Source organism: Phodopus roborovskii, unplaced genomic scaffold (assembly GCF_943737965.1).
Source record: "Phodopus roborovskii unplaced genomic scaffold, PHOROB, whole genome shotgun sequence".
Taxonomy (NCBI): Eukaryota; Metazoa; Chordata; class Mammalia; order Rodentia; family Cricetidae; genus Phodopus; species Phodopus roborovskii.
The window spans coordinates 5,921,167-5,944,589 of record NW_026126407.1 but is presented as its reverse complement, the minus strand read 5'-3'; the positions used below and the strand labels follow the sequence as shown (position 1 = coordinate 5,944,589).

The following is a 23,423-nucleotide window of genomic DNA, read 5'->3' as shown; positions in this document are numbered from 1 at the left end:
CTGGAGTTAGGGATGGTCAACCACCATGTGGGTACTGCAAACTAACCTGGGTCCCTCTCCAAGAGCAAGTGCTCTTAACCACTGACCAACTCCCAGCCTCATGTATCCATATTTATTTTCATGCTGAGCTTTCTTGTCACAGAGGAAAGTTCAGATACTTTGGTGGGTGTTTGTTTTTGGTGACAGAGTAGACAACTCCAACTCTGCAGTTTTCATCTGACAGACCTAAATCATGTCTTGCTTCTCTTTCGTCCCCAATTGTCAATAGGGCTCTTCTCCTTTGTGTTTTGTGTTCCACTAGAAGCTACAGCTCAAAGATGGTCTCAGGTCCCATGTACCCAGTTCATCTCACACTTACTTTTTACTTAGAAGCCCTCACTCTCCAGTTTGTGCTCTGATCTACTTTGACATGTTTTAGACCACATGATGATTCTACATGGGGCCCAGTAACCCAACATAAACTTTGTAAATTTGGCAGTGTTAAAGTTTTTGAATATGCCACCACTAAGAATTAATTCAAAATCAAATATATGCTGGATAGTGGTGGCACATGCCTGTAATCCCAGTATTCAGAAGACAGAAGCAGGCAAATCTCTGAGTTTGAGGCCAGCCTGATCTACAGAGTGAGTTCCGGGACAGCCAGGGCTACACAGTGAACCCTGTCTCAAAACTCAGCCCAATAAAATGTGCAATGATTCCAGGGCATCCTGGGCTTTGCTTGCCTTTTCTCAAAATACTTCACTAGTTTTGGTTCTGGGTACACTACCCAGACTTTGCACTGTGCATGACATCACACCACACAAAGACAATGAATGCTGCCTGCAACACCCAGCTCAGAGATCTGCCTGCCTCTGCCTCTAGGTGGATCTTTGTGACTTCCAGGCCAGCCTGGTTTACAAAGCAAGTTCCAGAACAGCTAAGGCTATTACAGAGACACAGAGAAACCATGTCTGAAAAAAAAAATTGACCATGCTGTGTCAGTATTGCATATTCAGCTAAAATTTAGGTAAAAATATGCAAGTATATTTATCTCATTAGCCTGTAAATGTTTTCATCTTTAATGGTGAAATTATGTGTACCAAAGAATTAAAATAAATTTTTTATGGTTCATTACCACTGGATGCTTGATTTGTATATTTACTCTTTATTCTCATACACACAGGATTGTTTAAAAATTCCTTAGGCTACAAGTGGATGTGGTCAACAGCCCTATTAGACCCTTCAGACCGCAGCAGGCTTGTCTTTCTGGCAGTAATTCTAGATCAACACTGGAGTGACACATCCATTTGCTGACATTCCTCTGTCTTCCTTGCAGTTCGATTCCTAGCCTGGTGGTGGGACTGAGGATGGGGAGGGTAGAGGGCATTAGCAAGTACATGCTGTGATGTTATTTTTCTCATTTTATTAGATTTGATTCTGAATTCTCTACTTCCAAATTTTATCAAGAGTATGGTTTCTATACACATTTTCTTTGAGACAGGTTCTGCCTATGTAACCCAGGCTGGCCTCAAACTGGTGATCTCAGATTACTGAGATTACAGGTGTGTGCCACCATGCCCATCCTTTTTTTGTTTTGCATTATTCTATAATGAAACACTGGGAGACAGTTAGGCTGCTTAACAGTGTTTTCAGCTATCTGAAAATTCATCTTCATCCTTGAAGAATGTGTTATATATTCAATGTTAGAATCACTCAGGTATTAGTCAGTACTCTGAAAACAGACTTTTGGCATATGTTTGTTTCTGTCATATCTCTTTATTTCTTTTCTTTTGTTTTGTTTTTGGAGACAGGGTTTTTCTGCATAGCCCTGGCTGTCCTGGAACTCACTCTGTAGAGTAGGCTGGCCTTGAACTCAGAGATCTGCCTGCCTCTGCCTCTAGAGTGCTGGAACTAAAGGTGTGTGCCACCACCACTTAGCTCAAATTTCTTAAGTCTCCTAAGAATATCTACATGTCTATCTTCTGGCCAAAACAACTCTCTAATGTCTGTACAGTTTCTAAATGTTCCACCTTAAATTTCTACAGCTATCACTCTTACTCTCCATTACAACTTTGACTTTATCTTGGTCTCTTCATAGTCTTCTATTTGAATACATTATTTTTGCAAAAGTTGAGGTATCCAGTCTATCCTAACCCCACCTTTGCAGATAAGGGGTCTGACTATATAAACCAGCTTCGCCTGTCTCTGCCTCCTTAGTGCTGGGATTAAAGGTGTGCACTATGCCTAGCTATAGAATTACCTTTACTTACCATGCTGCCTTCAATCTAATCATGAGACTCTTACCCTTTTGTCTTCAGTCTTCTTCCAGGATAGACTCAACATTGCACTATACTCTTAACACCTCTTAATCCCACTTTACTCCACCAAGGCCAACCTGTTATTTTTACTCATCTCATTCACATTTGTTTACACAGTAACATGGAACTAAATTCCATTTGACCCTAGCCAAAAGTACTAAAGAAGTGGCATGCTTGCTTAAACCTATTACTGGTTAATATAGGTGGAAACCATAACATTTAAATGCCATGCTTTTGCAGATTCCATTGCTTTTTAAGTTTTGGGTCACTAATGACATTGTTATTTAATGTTTATAATAAGTAACAGGGAATCACTAATAGAGTTGGATTTTAAATGAGACATGCAGACCTTCATGCTGGCCATTTATTTACAACTGACAAGCATATGAGCAGTAACCACTGTATTCCGTGCCGGTAACAGCTCCTAGACATCTGAAAACTGAACACAATCAGTAGATTGAGTTTATAAAACCAACCAAAAGACTTCTGGATTCAGGCATCACAAAAAAAAAAAAAAAAAAAAAAAAAAAAGGTAAAATTCAGGACAGTATTTCAGTTAGACAAACCTTTATCAAAGAAGTATAAATACAACCTAATCTCACCTAAAAAAAAAAAAAAAAAGTATAAAACATCTGTAAAATCAAAACTGAAAGTTCCAGCAACTTTCTCTATCTAAATATGTCTTCTAAATTGAAAAGATGACCTCTAAAAGATCTTTGTTCATATCACTGAAAAACTACTTTCAAATGGATCAGGAAACATCAGATGAGGGAAAATGACACTGGTTACTCCAAGTATTCAGTTTTGAGCCAAATATCATGCTAACTTATTCATCAGCCCACACTATTGTTCTATTGTAGACCGTTCCTTAACAGACATGGAACTGAGACTCTGAACCTGTTCTGAGAATCCTGCAATTCAAGGTCACATTGTAAATGACATCCATCACAGACTGGGCCAGGCTGAAACCTCTCAGAACTTCCTTGGGAGACTTTCTACTGAGATATGCTAAACACTACTGAAGCAGAGTTTATTGTCATTTCTCTTCCTCTAATCTGGGCTATGAGTTGCCTATCAGCACAGTCCATGTTTTCCCAAACACTTAGAGCAGGAATACTGAAGAAACTTGTTAAATAATAAGGGGACACTGATTCATCATCACCACACCTGACATGCCAGGACACGTTATTCTAACTGGGCTTTACCTGGAACAGAAACCATAATTTTAACAAGCAAGTTTAACATGTGTCTATAAACTACTGGTGCTTTCCTGATCTGAAAGATGGCACACAGAATAGTTGTGAAACGGGTACAGTGTTAAAACCTGGGTTGTCACTGTGTGTGGTGCCTCTGTGGAGTGGCTGAATGTATCATTCTAGACAAGCTACTCAACTGTGGCTGCTATATGATACCATCACTTCTGACATAAAACCTCTGTTAATTCATACAGACAGGAACATTTTTATAGGTGACTCCCTATATTCTGACTTTAGTACTATTTTCTTAAGTTAGATAGAAAGACTTAACTTAAAACTTTCAAAATCAGAGCAGTAACTTTCTTTGGTCTATTAGTTTTGAATAAAGATCATGAGACAACACACAAAGGAAGACAAACATCATAAAATAACTTTTATACAGGATTAGTAGATCTGTTTACATATAAAAAACAAAGGACCTCATTACAGTTAGATTTCACATAAATTACACAGATTAACTTTTAAAACTACTATTCAATTCTTTTAAAGTCCCTTTTAAAATTTTCATTTTGAAGGCACAGTGCATGAACTAAAACAAAATATCAAGCACTTAAGATGAATGGGTGTTAGGCATGTCACAGAAATAGCTAATGGATAGTTTTGGAGCTGGGGAGTTATTCTGAAGAAAAGCAGAGAGGTGAAAAGAACAGAAAATTCCATGTCATACCTCCAAAAACTCTGCAGCATAGAATGCAGCTAGTACATTCATGTTATGCCATTTATAAACATTGTAATTGTCTATATTTACATAATTTTTGTCCAGTTGCCTCAAAATGGTAACCTACTTTCAAATTTCAACTAGGAGAGTACTCTGAGAGTCAGTGAAACCATTAATGAATTTTTTTTTTTGGGCAAATATAAAAAAGTGAGTGTTGGGAGGGTTTTTCTTCAAGAACTAGAAATCTTAAATTCAATTGACATTCATCAAATGCTCTAATCACCCTCCCCCAAAACTGCTAAAATTAAAATAAACCAGAAACCCAAAGTTATTAACAAGTTGCTATACAGCAGATCACTGAATATTTAACTATTAGTGAAATTTTAGTGATAATAAAGGAAACAATTGGGGGAAATGCTGGGCTGCTACTGTAAAACAATCCTGCCAGAGACCCACACCACAGGACATCATGACGTATTCACAGCCAGGAAGCTTCTAAGAGAAGAGGGACAAACCCTGTCACAAGTGAGAGTATGACAAGACAATAAGCCTATTTAATGCTGGGAGTAAGTGGGAATAAATGGAATTGCAAGTCTTGGTTACTGGTAACCTGGTGCTAGCTGAAAAAACACAGTGAGTTCAGACATAAGCACTACCTTTTTATTTTTCCACTCATAATTAGTTTTAAATTTAATATTCACTATTTCAGCAAGTCTCATTCAGATGAAATCACCAAAGATCAACCAAGCACACTGAGCCAAAAATATAATGTTTCCTTCCTCGAGGCCGACAGTCCCAAAGCCAGTTCCCTTCAGTGAGGATGGCAAGCGCTCTTCACTGGACAGATCCCAAACCACCCAGAGCTCCTCCACATACAACAAAAGCTTGCCAGTCATTACCAGTACAAGCACATGCTCACAGGCAGACACATTAAACATCACCTACCACTCATGGTCTTTTATTAAGGAGTAGGGAGAGAAGAAGGCTTATAAACTCATCACCAGGATGAAGCAATGCCTGTGAGCAAAGGGAAGGCACATCTCAGATGGGGGCAAATGGGTCCATGACTCTAGAGAAATGGAAAGTCTCCAGGAGAAACACTGAAGAAATGCATTCCCCATTCCATATGGCTTCAATACCCTCTGCTGCCAAAGTGGTCCAAGATCAGATTAGATCCACAAATAAAAGAAGGCAGGGCTAAGAACACAGTCTTAGAAGTCATGGATCCCGTACATTCATGTTCATAGGTAACAGAGGATGGGGAAGGCTGGTTTTCCAGCTCAATGCCTTAGAAGTTCATTAAAGACTTAGAGTTTGGGTTTCATTTCAGAAAAAAAAAAAAAAAAAAAAACCAACAACAACTAAGAGAACTATTCTGTATATTTATCTCTAAAACTTCCATACATACTTTAAAAGGCATGGCCTTTGACTGCTGAGATGTACTGTTAAAGACACTTAATTCCAGAGAACAAGTGGAAAGGTGTCCTTTAGTGAACACCAACGCTAGTAAAGCAAAGGCTGTCACATGAACTTGGTTTCTAGCTGTAATGTCCCAAGCAGGGCCCAGCCATAAGCCCCTTGTTGGTTTTCTGACTTGGCACTTTATTAAAACTAAAGCTGAAAAAGAGCAATACACATCATTTAGAAAAACACAAAGTGTTATAAGAAATGAAACCATGTGCCCTTCCTTAGTATTAACTTCCAAGAACTATTCTGTTTGTGTGGCAAAACAAGGATTCAGACCTGCTGATGCCAGTACTCATTCCAGAATGGCCAGACCTAAGCCACCTGACTGACCACAGCTAACAAACATCATGATCTCATTATCCCTTCCACTAACCAGGATCTCCATTTCATACAGCCACTTGACGCATTCCTCACAAAATGTGGCTGACTGACTTAGGTGAACTGAGGTTTTGGGGTAACTGATACATTAATGGTATGAATACAGTTTGGAAAGTTAAGAGCTAGTTTTTTGATCCCCTGATTTAGTACAAGTTCAGCAGCAATTTGGCCAATAAAACATTCAAAGATATTAAACTGTTAAGTCATTGGTAAGACTCACACTTACAAAAAGCATCATTCCACTGAACGGCATTTAGAGACACAATAAGATGCAAATCTTGCAGGTCTTTGCCTGACTGGCAGTGAAGAGGACACCTTCGCACCACTGTCCCATCACACAGCAGTCCTTTAGTTGACTTTTTTTAAATGGAGGGAGCCATATTTAAAAGCTTTGAACTGAATTTTTTAACATAATTGCTTGATTAAAAAACCAAAAAGGACTGTCTAAGGAATCAGGACTTTTGGAGGCCTGTATGCACAGGGCCACAGTATTTCCATCACAGGGTGAAGGCTTGGGCTGGAGCATCAAGTGTAGACATTAAGGATCCAAACGTATTAAGAATGTACAAGTAGGTCTCTTCCACTCTTAGATATTTTCATCAGTAGAATTCAGGGCCTTTAGTGTGGGATCATCTGGAAACCGTAGGTGTACAACACGGAAAGGGCTGAGATTTAGGAAACATTAAGGAACAGGCATTCCTAGAATGAGTGCTTCACAGATAAAGCAGCAGCACCTGTGGGTTTTCCCAAGTTAAGACAGGCAAGTCCTTGCTTCTGCTCCATCTCCCTCTCAACTCTACTCACGGGACCCCTGGCACCTCCACAGCAAAGCCAGTGAGTCCCCCTTAAGATGAGGGTATTTAGAGCTTTGATAACCCTTACAAGAGAGGTAGTAAAACCCTGCTACAGCACAGCCCACCAGTTCTGATCCAGCTTGGAAACAGGTAGAAAAACAAATACGGAAGCCCACTTATTCCGTTTTCTAATGTCATACATGTTTAAGAATCATCCAGCCTCCATTACCTGAATAAGAGAAACCCCAGCTATTTGCTAACTGGAGAAGAGAACTCCTCAGTAGATGGAGAAAAATCTCGAGTTTTTAAAGCTTTATGTCAGAGTCTGACTGGTGTCCCTGCTTTAATGTTTCTGGGTTCTTTTGGCCTTTAAAATAAAGAGAAACAAAACTAAAGCCACTAGTAAACACCTGATGTGCAAAATACAACATCTACTAGATGGCTTTATGCTGTTACTACATAAGCTCTGAACAGCTCATCTTAAATAAAAAAGGAAAACAAAGTGGCTGTCCCATCATCTGCTGTATAAATAAAAATCAGATTTTAGAAAAGGTTAAGAGTACTTTAAGGGAGGGAAGTTCAGAACTGCCTGTGATATTCAGAGAATATGCATTTAGCAGGTTCATTTCCCAAAGCTCTTTGAGGAAGGAAGGAATCCCTCTTCTTACTGCTCCCAAGAAGAGCTATCACTTTGCTTGGTGCTTATGCAGGGACATATGCAAAACATGGTTTTCAATGTTTGCTAGAATATAGCGTTTCCTCCTCTGTGTCCGTTTCATCCTGGAACTCATGGCTTAGGAGGGACTTCTTGGAGCCAGTGGACATCATTCGTATTTCATCTTCATACTCATCATGATGCTGTCGGAGCCGATGGAAGCCATCTTTGTGTCTGTTAGACTTGATGGAGCAGATGCACCAAATGATGCAAGCTGTTAGGATCAATGCTGACATTGTGGCACCTGTCCAATAAGACCACATGGGGGTGTTATGAATAAGCAACTACCTCCAATGGCACTTTTTAATAATCTGTCAGTTACTTTAAGTTCATGCAATAAAGAGCAATTTGCTTGGTCTAGAGATGTTCTTCTGTAGTAGAATGCTTGCCTGGCAGGCAGGAAGCCCAGGCTTCAATCTCTAGTATCTCAACAAAAACTATCCCCGTTATCCTGGAAGCAGCGCATATACAGTATACAAGCTGTAAAACAGTAAGCAAACCCAGCAAGAATCAAAGCCCAACACTGTGACATTTCTACTACCTGAAGAGAGTTTTTAATTGCTTTAGTGTTATTTTCCCAGGTCTTCTTTCTTTCTTTTCTTTTTCCTGGGAATTGATCCTAGGGCAAGCTTTCTACCACTGAGCTGCACTCTCAGCCCCCCCCCCCCAGACAGTTTCCTTTTTTCTTTTTTTGTTACAAACTTAAAAATAGTTAAAGTACAGTTTACTTATATTGTGTGTGAGCACATATGTGCACACATGCATGCATATGGAGGTCAGAGGACAACTTGTAAGCACTGTTTTCTCTACTGTGCACAGGCTTCAGGGATTAAACTCAGGTCATCGTCAGGCTTGAGCAGCAAGAGCTTCTGTCCACTAATGCCATCTCAATGGCATATTTATCTATTTAGACTGGGTCTCATTGCATCTCAGTCTGAGACTTGCTATGTAGTCCTGACTGGTCTCTTAGCTTGCAGTGATCCTTTTGCCGTAAGCTCTCTTTTATTTTAAACTTGTATACAAGATTACCAAAACTATTGCTTAGCAATAACAACAGAAAATAATAGTCATGAAATAGTCATGAGTTCACAATAGCTGATGGCTGGCAAAGTTAGATTTGACCCACCACTTAATCCAGCTCTTGTGCCTTTAACCACTAAGTTCTTTGTATTTTTCCAGGTTCAAATAAGAACACTAAGAACCCCACAAGAGGTCCTGTGACCATACCATGTTCCTAACATTTGCCCTAGACCCCTCACCTCTGCAACAGGGCTTGGGTTTTTGCTTTAAGTCCAATTTGAACTGAGAAGTGAATGGAAGGTCATGATGTCAAACAGATGCAATTCAGTGGAATACTGCTTTCCCCATGTATTTTCCCCTTAAACTCTCAGTAATTCATCACAACACAAATTAACCCGGGGAGAAAATGTTTCCTCTTCCCTGGACGTTGAAAAACCAAAATGTAGGGGCTGGAGAGATTGTGCAGTGGTTAAGAGCACTGGCTTTCCCCCCATAGGATCCAGGTTCAATTCTCAGCACACACATGGCAACTCACAACTGTCTGTACCTCCAGTTCTAGGGGATCTGACACCTTCACACCAATGCACATAAAATAAAGTTAAATAAATTATTAAAAAAACAAACAAAAATGTAATTCTAGCACCCAGTGTGATCTTATTGATATAGAGCAACATTTGCTTGTTTAACAATATCCAGTAAGATCCATTTGTGCTACCTATGGCGGTAGGGTTTGGGGATGCAGAGAAACTCATTGTTGCCTAAAACTCTTGTTTTGGTGGGGAACATTAAATGTAGACAACACAGTAGACAGATAAATATGGTATCAGTGATGACTATAACAATGGGACAAAACAGGGTAGAGATAGTAACAGCACAACTGTGTTAGCTAGAGTAATGAGGGAAAGTCTCTTGGTGGAGGTGAGTTTGAATATGGACCTGCAAGCCAGGAAAACATAACAGGACAATAGCTTGGGGAAACCAGGTTGAGGTAGGTAGAATCTAGGGAAAAAGCAATTGGCCAGAGGTTTGTGGGGGCTAGCTACTCTCAAATCACAACTGGTTTTAACTTCAAGTAGTAAAAACTGAAAATCTTTACCTGACACAGTTACCACAAGTTCCCTTGGCAAACCAAATATCCGGTTATCTGTATCAAAGACTATTACCACAGAACTGGCTGCATCATGATGAACAAAGACCTAGAAGGATAAAGTGTAAGAATTATAAAGAAGTCACCATAGGCCTGGAGAAATAGCTCTGCAATGAAGAGCACTGGCTGCTCTTTCAGAGGACTTGGATTTGGTTCCTAGCATCCTCATGGTGACTCACAACCATCTATAACTCCTGTTCTACAGGATCCAGGAATCTAAACCCTCTTCTGGCTCTGCTGGCATTGCATATGCATGGTGCATAGACATATATGCAAGCAAACATACATACACATCAAATATTAAAATTTAAATGAAAAAACACTATGGTATACTACAGCCCTGCTTCACTAAATACTTTTAGGCCTATAATGCAAACCAGGAAGGTAAATGAGTGTTATCTAAACTACAAAAAATTCTATGCAAGTTTTTCTTTTGTTGATAAGGAATAGAAAACTACCTTTTGGCAACAAAAAAGATAATAGATGCTGTAATCAAGAGATAGGCATACTTTTCATTTCTTTATTCCTTTCAAGCTCTCTAACAAGAGTTTCAAAATGTTATTAACAATAAACACATAATTTGACTTGAGTTTCTTACCTGTGAATGTTGCTGCTGGTACCCTTCAGCAATGGCATTGATGTTATGAACACCAGGAGCTAAAAGCACATGGAAATAACCCCCCTCTTTTGTGTGCACTTTTATTCCTTCATTGAGTACAATGACTGCTTTAGAGATCGGTTTACCAGTCCTGTCTTTAACTAACCCATGGACTCCTTTGTGGACCTGGAAAAAAATGTTAATATAATTTATGTTTTTACAATGTCAGCAGATATTTTGCAGGCAATAGTTTGAGGCTTGATCAAAATTAACCAAACTCTCTCTCTCTCTCTTTTTCTCCACAAGACAATAAAAACCTCGTCATTATGGGTGGGGCACATCCTATAATCCTAGCTACTTAGGAGGCAGATGCAGAAAACTGAGTTCAAGGCCACCCTCATCAAATTACCTAGCCTGTCTTTAAAACGTAGGGGGTTGATGGTACATTATAGCTCAGTGGTAGAGTGCTTAACGAGCATATAAAGGGTTCTTGGTACTGCAAAAACCAAACCAAATCAAACATGACCCTGTCAGCCTGGCTTACCCTTCATCCCACTGATCCTAACCACATTTGCTCATCAGTCAGTATGTCAGAGCCAGAGGTAAGAGAAAGAACTCTGATTCTGAAAGTCTAAAGCATTAGAAGCCAGTCTTCAGATGCCTTGAATTGCTTCCTTCCATGGTACAGTGACTGTAACTGTGTGGTTCTCAGATAGAAGAACATGAAGTTCCCAATTATAGCAGATTCAAGATATGTGCATGCATACCATCTATTTTGGCAACAAAAAGATGAGCAAAATTTAGGCTTGGGAGATGGCTTGGGGGAGGAGGTGCTTTCCACCCCAGTGAGGACAGCTGGCACTAGATCCTATAACCCATGTAAAAGGACAGGTGAACATAGCAGCCCACCTGTGACCCAGTGCTCAGGAGGCAGAGACAGGGGTGCCTGGGGCAAGCTGACTAGTTAGACTAGCTAGATTAATAAGCTCTGGATACAGTAAGTCCTGTTGTCTCAATACATACAGTGGGAAGTGAGCTCAGCCTCTGAGTTCCACATGTCCATGCACACGTGTATGATGGCCCATGTGTTATCAGCATGCACACACATACCCCAACACCACACACACACATACACACACACACACACACACACACACACACACACACACACACAAAATCTTTCGATATACATTTTTAAAATGTTTTAATAAAGATTTTCATTTAATGCCTTTCATTGAAGCCTAGTATGTATGAGGCTTTCAGTATCAGAGGGAAACAAACAAACAACTCAAAACAAGCTCACCTCCACCAACATGCTAAGGAGAGACTTCTTATTCTCTGCCCACAAGGCAGGGAGTTGAGCTGCACTAGGAAAGTAGCAACAACTTGTGTATACTGTGATTTCAGGGCAATGGCCATAGGTAACACTATAATCCTGAAATGCAAAGTTAAAAATCAAATTAATACATGCAAAAATTAAGTTTTAAAGCAAATGAAATAAGAAGTCGGTGATGTAAGCAGAATTTGTGATGTACTTTACAACAAATATAAGTAAATCACCATGTATAATAATGGGTCACATACAGGACAGTGACTCTGTCTAGTTCATTCTGATGTGGCGGTGCTTCCCACAGAGCCTGTAAGTACAGATGATGCTTATTGGGGTCTGCTGAATGAATGAATGAGTCCACATGGAGAGCCACCTTGCCTCTCAACTCTAGAACTCCACTGTTGCTCCCACAACATTGGAGGTAGAAGATAAGCCTGATCCCTTCAGTCTGAGCCTGTTGTGACAATGGCCATGGCCACAGTAGAGCACTTAGTCAAGTGCAGGAACCACTTGTGCAGACAGATTTCAAACTTTACTTGCCATCAACCTTCCTCAACTGATCTTCACATTTACCGAATATTAACTAACTTTTTAACTGTCTCACATTATCATGAAACTTCATCTTTTTTTGTTACATTTTTCTGATTTTTTGAGATTATAATGTAATTATATCATTTCTCCCTTCTCTTTTCTCCTTTCAAACCCTCCCATATACGCCCCCCCCCCTTGGTCTCTTTCAAGTCCATGACCTCTTTCTTCATTGATTGTTGTTACGTATATTATATATATGTATATATACATTTCTAAATATAACCTGCTCAGTTTATATAATGTTACTAATATGTGTGTTTCCAGGAACAACTACTTGGGATTATAACCAGTTGGTGTGGTATTATATAACCAATGGGTATGCTGTTCCTTGGGGAAAACTGGATCTTCCATTGTAAGTAAGTATTCCTCAGTTGCCTATAGTTTAGCTTTTTTTTTTTTTTTAAACAGGGATTCTCTGTGTAATAACCCTGGCTGTCCTGGAACTCATAGAGATCTGCCTGCCTCTGCCTCCCAGGTGCTGGGATTAAAGCTGTGCACCACCCAGTGTGGTGTCTATAGTTCTTTGTATAGGGCTAAGGCCCTGTGATTGTCCCCCCATCCACTTTAGCATGTTTATTGGAGTTGTCCTTGTTCAGTTCATGTTTGGACAGTCATGTTTGTGAGATTTTTATGGGTGTAGCTTCTGACATTACTAGGAGAAATAATCTTATAGCAAGCTGCTTGAACCTCTGGCTCTTGAAGGCTTGCCCTCTATTCTGTAATGGTTCCTACACCTACAAGAGATGTATTTGTTTTTATAGGTTTGTCTATTGGGATTGGGCTCTGCAGCTCTGCACTTTGATTGGTTGCAGTTTTCTGTAATGGTCTCCATTTGTTGCAAAGAGAAGTTTCATTGATGAGGGCTGAGGACTACACTTATCTGTGGGTATAAGGGCAAATATTTAGAATGTAGTTAGGGGTTGTGCTGGTTTAGTAAAGTGGTAGTTGTAGGGTCTCCTCCAAGATCTTTGGCTAGGTTTCTAGCACTAGGCATGGTTTCCCTTCTGTTGAAACAATCTTAAGTCTGACTAGAGAGCTGTTGAGTACTGCCAACATATTCATGCCACTATTGCATCCTAGTGGTTATTGTGCTAGAAACTTCATCTTGGACTTGTCTCACTATCATCCATAATTTCCAAATTCTTTCAACACTACAAATACCAAAACTAAAACTTTAACACTTGATTCCTTTCCTATTGTTACTACCCCAATTAAAGCCCTTCTTTGATTACTTCTTGTCTAAACTTTCAAAGCCATTCCTTATTAAAACATACTAATGGAAAGCCTCTGAAGATTTTGAGCAAGGATATGGTGACATGATCTAAGTTGTGCTAAGGAGAAATTAAGTTCATAATAGTGGCCTAGGAGAGTTTGAATAAGAGGCTGCAAAGAAGCTGCTTTGGTAGTTTGTTCTAAATGTATGTGATAAGTGCTATAAAATGAATAAACTACAAAATTATGTTAATATAATAAGTTAGATACAAAAAGATTATCACATAAAGTCTTTTTTTTTTATGAGATATTTAGAATGGCAAATTCCGAAACACAGAAGTAGACGGGGGAATAGGGAGTCACTGTTTAACTGGTACAGACACAGTTTGAAGTAATGAAAAAAATTGGAAGTAGACTTGGTAGTGGTTGTACAAGACTGTAAGTATAGTTAATGTTATTAAATTACCCACTTAAGAATGTTTAATGGGAAGATCACTGTCAGATTAATTGAAGGTCTAAGCACGTTGAGAAAGTCACAAGGCAGATGCCAATCACTTCCCTGTCTTAGAAAAAGTACCTGTTCTTTCATTCAATGACTATCATTCTGAAACCCATTCTAACAGTGTTCTCTTAAACATACCTTCATGCTGCCCAGATGACTGTGCCATTCTGCTCCACGCATTACTCCTCCTGGAATGTTCTCATCTATAAAACCATTGGGAGATGTATGATCAGCAAGACCAAAAGGCTCTCTTCTCCCAAAAGCAATCAACCAAAATGAGTAGCATAAGGTAGGGGAAATGCCTACCTGACTTATTTGGGCAACCAGGCTGACCCATGTGCATCGATGGATGATTATTTGCATAAAGAGATGCCAAATGCTTTAAAGTTTCTTTGTTTTCCACTACCAAGAAGAATTTGAAAGTCAGTGAAGAAATTGAAAAGATTTTTGTTCAAGTTCAGTATTGTGCGTTTGAGTCTTCTTCCTCTCCTTCTAGTAAGTTCTGCACCCCTAAGTTTACTGAGTTTACCATAAATAACAACATTGTTTTGTTTAATCTAAGGTAATTATACTTAGGAGCAAACATCTTCCTTACATTAAAAAAATACTAAAAGTGAATTTATACAATGGGTACTATATTAAAATACAATCTTCTTTCAGTTTATTGTATCTCAATTATGGGCAGCTGGGACCTAATAACAATATCCCTTGTAACTGCATTGAAAATAACTCAAATTAGCTGGGCCATGGTGGTGCATACCTTTAATCCTAGCACTCAGGAGGCAGAGACAGGCAGATCTCTGTGAGTTCGAGGACAGCCTAGTCTGCAGAGTGAGTTCCAGGACAGCCAGAGCAACACAGTGAAACCCTGTCTTGAAAACAAACTAAGGAACAAAAAAACAAACAAAAAATGAAAAAGAAACTATGCTATGCTCTGGTGGAGATTCAACAAGCAACTCCTTAGCTTACCAAACTAGCTTACCCACTAGGCAAGGTGTCAAGGATGGGAGGGAGGCTTAGACATTTACCATGATCATTTGGCCCTTTTGATATTCTTAAATTCTGTAAACACTAATTCCTCAAAACATGACTGTAGACCACACTAGGCAGATACAAGTAGATGCTGCAACTCAGCTTGGCCTTCATCAGGCCTTCCCTCTTCAAGCTGCCCCAATGCTTCGACTACAGGATGGACAATTGTCTAGGATGATTATCTGAGCAGACAGCAAATCAAATACTCACTACTGAAAAACACTTAGAAGGGACACTACTTAGTGATTTGGAATTTCCTATAAGGCTTAAATACTACATGTGTGGACTGATATTCAGCATACCTGTCTGGACTGGCTTGTCATAGGGATATGTGACTAGCACAGAACCTCCATCTAAAGCAATGGAAAGGCTGAAATCCTGTTTTTGAATCAAGTTTTCAATGATGGCTTTGGTCTCAGGTTGGGAAGCATTACCTAAAAAAGAGAAAAGGAGAATATCAAGTTCTAAATTTTAGTGAAAGCATAAAGAAATATTCTATCTGAATTCTGTTATAGCTCTGGCTTATAAAACTTGTGGGTAATTGTCTGTCTACATGCTTCCCTAAGCAAAACAGACATGTTTTTACAGGAAGGTTATTCTGAGTTGTGCATAGTTTGAGATAATGTGTGTATATTAGTAACATTATATGTGACAATATGCAAATAGCCTATGTGCATACACATATTCAGAAGGGTAGAAAGAGGGCCTTTGCTACCTCTATATGCATTGCAACACCCCAAAAATCCTGTTTCTTTAAAAAAAAAAAGAAAAACAGAAAACATCAATTTCTTTTGCAAAGTGAAAGAAAAAAAGTTTAAAATATTTTCTGAATGTCTATATTGATTTATACTTCACACCCATAACCTAGACAAGTACTGCCCCATTCCTCATCTACAAAGTGGAGCTGATCAATCTCCTAGTACAGAAAGAGTTATCCCCGAAGTACTTTAATGGCCTAAAACTTAGTCTTACTTGTGAAGTCTGTGTCCAGGTCTTTGCCACGGGCATTTGTTTGCCCATTCTTTGAGGTACACTCTTTCTCTTGTGCTCGCTCTCGTCCATCTGGATTTAGAGATGGTACAACCACAATTCTAGTCCTGTCAACCAACTAAAATGAAAAAGAAATCAAGAGTTCATTAGCTCTATGTGGAACTGACAAGTCCTTCCACAAATACAGTCTTTATTGTTCACTTAATAGTTATTTTAAAAGGCAGAACACTAAAACAAACTAAAATGTAAAATAGAATTCTGATGTGCTTCAGAAAAAATTTTTAAAAAATGAGACAACACTGTATAACAAATGTTCCTCATGACCTTGTGGTGACAAGGAGTCATAGACACACACTAGGCAGGCAAAATCCAGTTTGCTGGCTGCTTTTCTGTGTAAGTTTTTACTGGACTAATCAAGCCTGTTCATTTGGTTAATTCCTTTTGTGCGTTATAATGATAGGTCTGAGTAGCAACAGGATGTCTGCTCCTGAAAAGTATAAATATAGACTTATATACCATCTGACCCTCATAGAAAACAATTGCTGATCACTGACTTAATAATAATGATGGGACTCTTTTCTGGATTAAAAGTGGGAATGTAAAATCTGAAAATACCAATGCCTTTTAAGACTAGGACGTCTTATCTGCCTTGCTATAATTTGTCCTCCAGATGCTCCATAGGCAGTAATACCTACACATGCAACATGACATAATTTCTGAGGTGCTTCACCCTACATATTTCTAACAGTACAACACTTAATCTTCACTTTGACTAGATTTAGAATCACCTCAGGAACAAACCTCTGAACATGCCTGAGGGGGGTGTTTCTAGAAAAGTTTAGCTATGGACCCACCCTCAGTGTGGCACCATCTCATGGACCAGGGTCTTAGAATAGAAAGGAGGAAGCAAGCAGACCACTTCATGTCTGTACTTCCTGACTTTGGACCCACTGTGACTGGCCACCTTCTGCTCCTGAAAACTATAGTCCTTCACCATCACAATGGGTTCTTATCACCTCATAGCAAGAGGCACAATAAATCCTTTCTTCCTAAAAATACAAGAGACCCCATAACCTCTGCCTTTGGAAGATTCTAAGATAATTTATACTTCACCAGAGACCTACTCAACACAATCTCTGGATCCTGTCTGTCACCTCGTCTCTCTTTTGGCAGGGTCTACTGTTTCCCAGATTGGCTTCAAAAGTTTTGTGATTCCTGCTAAAGGATTTTACCTGTAATGTGGTCTCATATTATCTTAAAACCAGCAGGTACAAGTTTAGCTGTTTATAACAACAACCTGGGCTGGGGTATAACTCAGTGGTAGAGCATGTGCGTAACATGTACAAGGCCCCAAGTTTGGTCTGTAGTGTATGAGTGTACAAGCCTAAACCTCAGAGCTTCAGAAGCAGAGGTAGAAGTATTAGGAATTTAAAGCCAACTTGGCTATACAGCAAGTTCAAAGCCAACCTTGGCTGTATAGTAAAGCCTGAAGTTGTGATAGTTTTGTGAGGAGAGGAGGTGAGGGAAACCTAAGGCACTATAAAAGACATATTGATGCCTTCCAGGGATGGAGTCCAAGCATTAGTGTTTCTAAAGGCTCTGAGGTATTTCTAATATACAACCAGAGGTTTCACTATCTTATACTATCTCATCTTAAGAAAAACAAAAACCAAGTGAGACACTTTTGTAACCTTTAAGAAGTTGTTAGTGGGATTTGCTTTCTTGGAGGTGATAAAATAACTTTTTTTATTAAGTCTGATCCCGATCAGTCTCTTTGCGGAAGGAACAGCAGCACTACATGGAATTTCCACAAGATGCATGTGGTGTTTATTTTTCATCACAGGAAAAGAGCACAAACAGCAGGCTGTTGTTAAATACTGGCTTCCAGGGATTTTGTAAATTAGCAAATACCTCTACCTCAGTTTCCACCTGTATGGAATAGAGATTCCCATCCCTGAAAGGATGAATAACAATGTATACAAAATACTGGGCAATAGTCTGCTTGGCACAATCAGTGTATATTCAACAAGTACTAGTTCTTCCCACTTTGCCTAAATTCAATATACTCAGTGCTAATTACTGAGTGTTCTTGCCTCCCTTTCCCTAAAACAACAGAAAGCAGGGCTTCTTAATCATATATGCCTAAGCCACAGATGGCTCAATTAGATAATGCTGTATCAGTTTGTATATAAGTACTTGCAGCTAAGATTCCCAATGATTTTAAATATTACATGAAAAGATAAAAAGAATTATGTCTCTCTATTTTTCAATATATTAATTGAGAGTGGCAGTTCCTCATGTTAGAACACAGAATTGTGGGTAAGGTTAAAAGGAGCCTCTACAGAGCTAGAGAGATGGCTCAGAGGTTAAGAGCACTGGCTGCTCTTCCAGAGGGCCTGAGTTCAATTCCCAGCAACCACATGGTGGTTCACAACCACCTGTAATGAGATCTGGTGTCCTCTTCTGGCCTGCAGGCATACATGCAGGCAGAATACTGTGTATATAATAAATAAATAAAGTAAAAAAAAAAAAAAAAGAACCTCTGCTTAAAGAAGTATAGAATTGACTGCAAACTTTTATGACTCTTTTCTTCTTTGCCTTTCAACATATACAAAGAAATATACTAGAAAGACACCATGAACGCTGAGTATATTCAAAGATTATTCTTTATCTTATAGTAACACAATGTACTACAAGTGCTTCTGTATAAATCTAGTAAGAAATAGAAAATATTTAAATAGTGCCCTGATATCAATGTTCCTGGAGCCTTTGTCTTTAAAGTATGGCAAAATAGGCTATTATCTTACTTGGGTAACAACTGGGTTCTTTTTGTAATTCAGGCAAAGAAATTCTGCCAGAGCCAAAAGCAGTTCAGTTCCAACTGGAGCATTTCCATGGATACCAGCAACAAAACGGATCTTTGGTTCTTCAGGTTCTGATACGTTGGGTTTATTGGAGATTTCAAGAGACCAAATGTGACGATACTCAGCACTCTGTCCCAAACTTTCAGAAGCCAGAAACAAGAAGTCAGTAAGGAATCAACAAAGCACAAAAACCCTTTAAAGTCTTTTAAAGGGTGAGTCAAAGTGTCAGAAAACCCCAGGAGGAACAGTTTTCCTTGAGCAAAGGAAGTGACACAGGAGTAGAACACTGGCAGACTCAGAGCTGTGGCTCTGCCAGGGAGCCCTGCAGACTCAAGTCCTCATGCCGCACCAAACTGCTCTAGTTGGATCTGTCTTCCACACTGAGTCACTTCAATTCTTATTAAGGAAATATGCACTTAATATAGATTCATATATATTAGTATATATTATTTATACATGATAATGTATAAATATATTTTAAATATACCTAATGTAGGAGTCTCTCTTTAAAATCTAAATTAATCTATATGAATAACACATCTTATATACTTTACAATAAATGCAACATCAGTTTGACAGGAAAAGCTAAGTCAATAAAAACAAAATAAATTATCAAATTTCCACTTTCACAAGAGTTTTGAGCTCAAGGCTGGCTTTCCTTACTATGACAGAAATTTACCAGAGCTGGCCAGGAGTTATATATTAGCATTAAATTGAAAAACATTAATAGGATAAAGGTCAATGCTTTTTCATGATGCCATTCAATGAAACTTAGTGCCTGGTGACATACCAACTAAAAAGGCCTGTCCCTACCAATGCAGATATGCTGTATTTTAAGGAAATATCTAATTTTCAGGAGCACCTTGAATTAGAAACCTTTGAATCAAAAACCCTTGAATTAGAAGGGTTAAAAAAATTAAATGAGCTAAATTAGCTAGCAAAATAACATTCAATTTGAGTTTTATTTTAAATAAGGAGGGTAAACTGTATATGGTAGTGTAGTAGATGACTTTAAACCCCATCAAGGCAGAAATGCCAAAAAACAAACAAACAAACAAACAAACAAACAAAAAAACCAGTTGAATAAAGGAAGTTAGTTGGCTCTGCCAAATTATCAGTCTACATCTATAAACATTGTAAATCAGAATTTAAGAAGCAAAAGTTCCTGGAAAAAAATGCATTGAGACAAGTAAGAAAGCAAAAGGCTAAATGATGCTCATTGGGATCCAGAAGGCAGTTCATAAGCTTGTGGCAAAAGTAAACATCCTCCTTACAGCAGGCAAAGCACAACAATCAACTTATTATGGACACTCTGGAGTAATTGTAACAGGGCATGGAGGCCTAGAATGGCACAGTGAACCTGAGCAGAGAAGCCCCAGAAAGGAAGGAAAAGCTTTCTTAATCACATTTGACATGAGCTAGTACTGTGGACTTTCCCAGAGTCACAATCAAACATGTCTTTAAGTGTCGGGTGAGAGACATGAACAGACCAGACAGAGCTCAGCAGTGACAGCAGCCAGGCCTCTTTTCTATTCAACAAAAGCTTTATACATGATGATCCCCTGTGAGTGAGCTCAGCGTTCAAAATGCATCCACTGCCCTCAGCAAAATCAAATAAGCTAAACAACATTTAGTCAATATAAATTTGCAGCTGGAACGTGGCAAGTGTGTGAACTTAGTCAGAGGAAGCATTAGGAAGAGAAACTGTCACTTTCAGAAGGCTCCTGTGCAAGTCTAACCCAGCAAGTAGTCAATGCTCCTGAGACTCACTGTCAGAAAAGTCTCCTTGTGAAATAGTGAGACTGCCACTCTCATACATTCAGCTCCAAAATATCTTTAAGTAAGTCTAAGATCCATTTGGGTGTGGCGAAGCATGGATGAACCCACTTAAAGACAGTGAAAGAAAAACAAGGTGATCCTTACGTGGTAAGATTTGTAATGTGTGGATAGTTCATTACAAGTCCTCTCAGAAACTCGGATAAGTCTTTGTATGAATGATATCGATACAGAGCCAGGTCTGAGGACGAGCCTAACATGAAGCCTTCCAAACCATTCTCAGCAGAAAGGTGTTTGATTAATGCTTCAAACTCTTTCATAGTTGGGTCACTGGCATCATCAGTGCTGGTGCTATCCCCTTTTCCTTTCTTTGATTCATTGTTTGCATCTGTTGATGATCGAACAAGTGTGAAGTTGACCTGAATAGCACCTTCACTCCTGACGGTCACATTCTTGGTAACGGGATTATACCTATAAGAAAGCAGACAAATCAGTCCCATACTTCCTGAATATCTGAGCACTGGGAAATGGAAATGTGTAGAGAATCCAAAGAATAAATGTGATGTAGTTCTCAAAAGAGTCAAGTTTTCAACTTTGAGGCAACTTATTAAAAAAAAATTGACAAAGAACAAATATAGGTAAAAGTATAATATTAATGTGTTTCTAATATTTAAATTAGGATTTCATGGTTGGTAGGGTGGCACACAACTTTAATCTCAGCAAAGGGAGGCAGTTCTCTGTGTTCAAGGACAGCCTGGTTGCTACAGTGAGTTCCCCCACTATGTAGAGAGACCCTGTCTCAAAACAAACAAATAAACATAAAAAATAAAAAAAGATTTCAGTGGTTAAGAGCACTCACTGGTTGCTTTTTTATAGGACCTGGGTGCAAATCCCAGGACCCACATGGCAGCTCATAATCATCAGTAACTCCAGTTCTAGGGATCCAACATCCTCTTCTAGCTGCTGTGGGCAACAGGCATGCACAGACATGCATGCAGGCAAAATAGTCTTAATACTTAAAAGAATAAAAAATTAAAATAAGATTTCAAGTGAAAGTTTGAGCTTATTGCAGATACCCAGGGGCTGCTGGAGTCTGAATCCACTTGTCAGCCTTTAAGGTATATGGGTGAGAAAGCCTGAGGTAGCAACAGAGGACATTCTACCAAAGATGACTCTGCCTGCTTCACAGACACCTTAGTGCTCTAGTTTCTCTAATATTCTTCCCAAGTAGAAGAAAACAGAATAACCTTGTAATGCAATAGTGTGGGCTTCTGACCCTGTTTATGAGCCATTGGATATTTAAAAGCTCTGTTCTTTGTGTGGGGGTGGGGGGGGGGAAGGTACTAACAACCAAGTATTTAGCTTTCCTCCAATGGATTGTCAAACTGGCTTCACAAATATGTAGGCTAGAGAGAAGAGGGAAATGTTCTATGGTAGTGCCTAGTCTCACTAAATCAAGACAAAGAAAACTAGCTGAGTGTGCTGATAAGCCTGCTACCTTAGCACTCCAGAGGAAAGGCAAGAGGACCAGAAATGCAAGGCCAACCTCCAATACCTAAGACGTTTAAAGCCCAAACTGGGCTATACCAGCTCTTGCTTAAAAAACAATAACAAAAGAAAGATTCAGATTATATGAGTCTTTACAATTCTAGGCCACTGGTAAAGGCCTATAAGGAAAATCAGGTTGTTTAAGTTTTCTAAAGAAGAAAACAAAAAGACCATAGGCTCATTTTCTTCTTTTTAATAAATAAACATAGTTGGAAAAGCACTTGAGAGGACTAGGAGTTTTAGGGTCAGCTTGGGGTACATAAGACGCTGTCTTTCAGATAGACTGATAAAAAGACAAACAGGCCCTTACTCAGATCTTGCAATCAGCAGAAATTTCCACTGAAGCAATGATGTAAATGTATCACAAAAAAACGAATGCATGTGAGAGTCCGGAAGCTATAAGAGGGAACAAATATACAACTGTGTTCTCTGTGTGACAATGAACTTACTCAGCAGAGCGTGAGTATTTGCTCCCCTCCCCCCACCCTTCCAACAAGTCCATTCCAGAATTACTAACAGTGAGGGAAATCACAGGGAGAGGGCAGGTGGTCAGAGCAGAGTAAGGCAAAAAACATGACCTCAGAGAGCTATTCGGGGTGCAGTGACACAGGCAGCAAGTGGTCAGTAATGAAACTGCTCTAAACCGCCCTGCATTAAACTCCACATTGCAGGCTCTCTGGGACTTTCTGGAGATAAACTTCTAGAAGGGAGCCGTGTTTGTCTTATTCCCAAGCCCCCAATCTGAAAGCGTTTACCACTTACCCTCGAGCAGATGCTGTGATTTTGTAAGTCCCTGGAACCAAAAGGCGCCAGTAATCTCCAGCTTTGTAAGTAGTCACTGGGTGATCAATTTCAGCAACACTGATGGTAGCATTTAATATGCCCCTACCATCTGTGGCATCCAGGACAAATCCTTTGACACCCTGATGAACCTGGATAAAGAGCAAGAGTACCAGATTTTAAGGGGGAATGATCATTTAATTACTCTGGGAGCTCATATCCAAAATAACAGACTGCTAATAATGCAAACCAAGGAGCTACAGAACTTTGAGGTTCTGAGTAAAGCTAAATGTAAATGCTCATTAAAACATATTTCTCTTTCTGAGAGCAGAGGCCAAGTGAAGAACATAACAACACTTTAAATTTTAGGATATTATGACTACTTCAGAATACAGGATGCTGTAAAAGAAAAAACTCCAGGCCTGTTTTGAATGGACTGCTTTAAAAAGAAAACATGTTCTAAATTAA

General features: G+C 39.2%; 1 protein-coding gene across 1 annotated transcript in view; it reads right to left on the bottom strand.

Annotated features, from left to right (window-relative positions):
- Positions 1 to 3,913: 3,913 nt before the first annotated feature.
- Cpd (carboxypeptidase D) overlaps positions 3,914 to 23,423 on the bottom strand; it is a 65,031-nt gene continuing 45,521 nt past the window's right edge. Inside the window, exons 11-21 of the mRNA XM_051179958.1 lie at positions 22,938 to 23,107; positions 20,775 to 21,098; positions 18,795 to 18,990; positions 15,970 to 16,105; positions 15,300 to 15,431; positions 14,272 to 14,367; positions 14,104 to 14,168; positions 11,634 to 11,765; positions 10,331 to 10,516; positions 9,682 to 9,781; positions 3,914 to 7,809 (exon numbers count right to left, since the gene is read on the bottom strand). Of these exons, the coding sequence (XP_051035915.1) occupies positions 7,583 to 7,809; positions 9,682 to 9,781; positions 10,331 to 10,516; positions 11,634 to 11,765; positions 14,104 to 14,168; positions 14,272 to 14,367; positions 15,300 to 15,431; positions 15,970 to 16,105; positions 18,795 to 18,990; positions 20,775 to 21,098; positions 22,938 to 23,107 (1,764 nt within the window). The 3' untranslated portion in view covers positions 3,914 to 7,582. The remainder of the gene's footprint in view (positions 7,810 to 9,681; positions 9,782 to 10,330; positions 10,517 to 11,633; positions 11,766 to 14,103; positions 14,169 to 14,271; positions 14,368 to 15,299; positions 15,432 to 15,969; positions 16,106 to 18,794; positions 18,991 to 20,774; positions 21,099 to 22,937; positions 23,108 to 23,423) is intronic.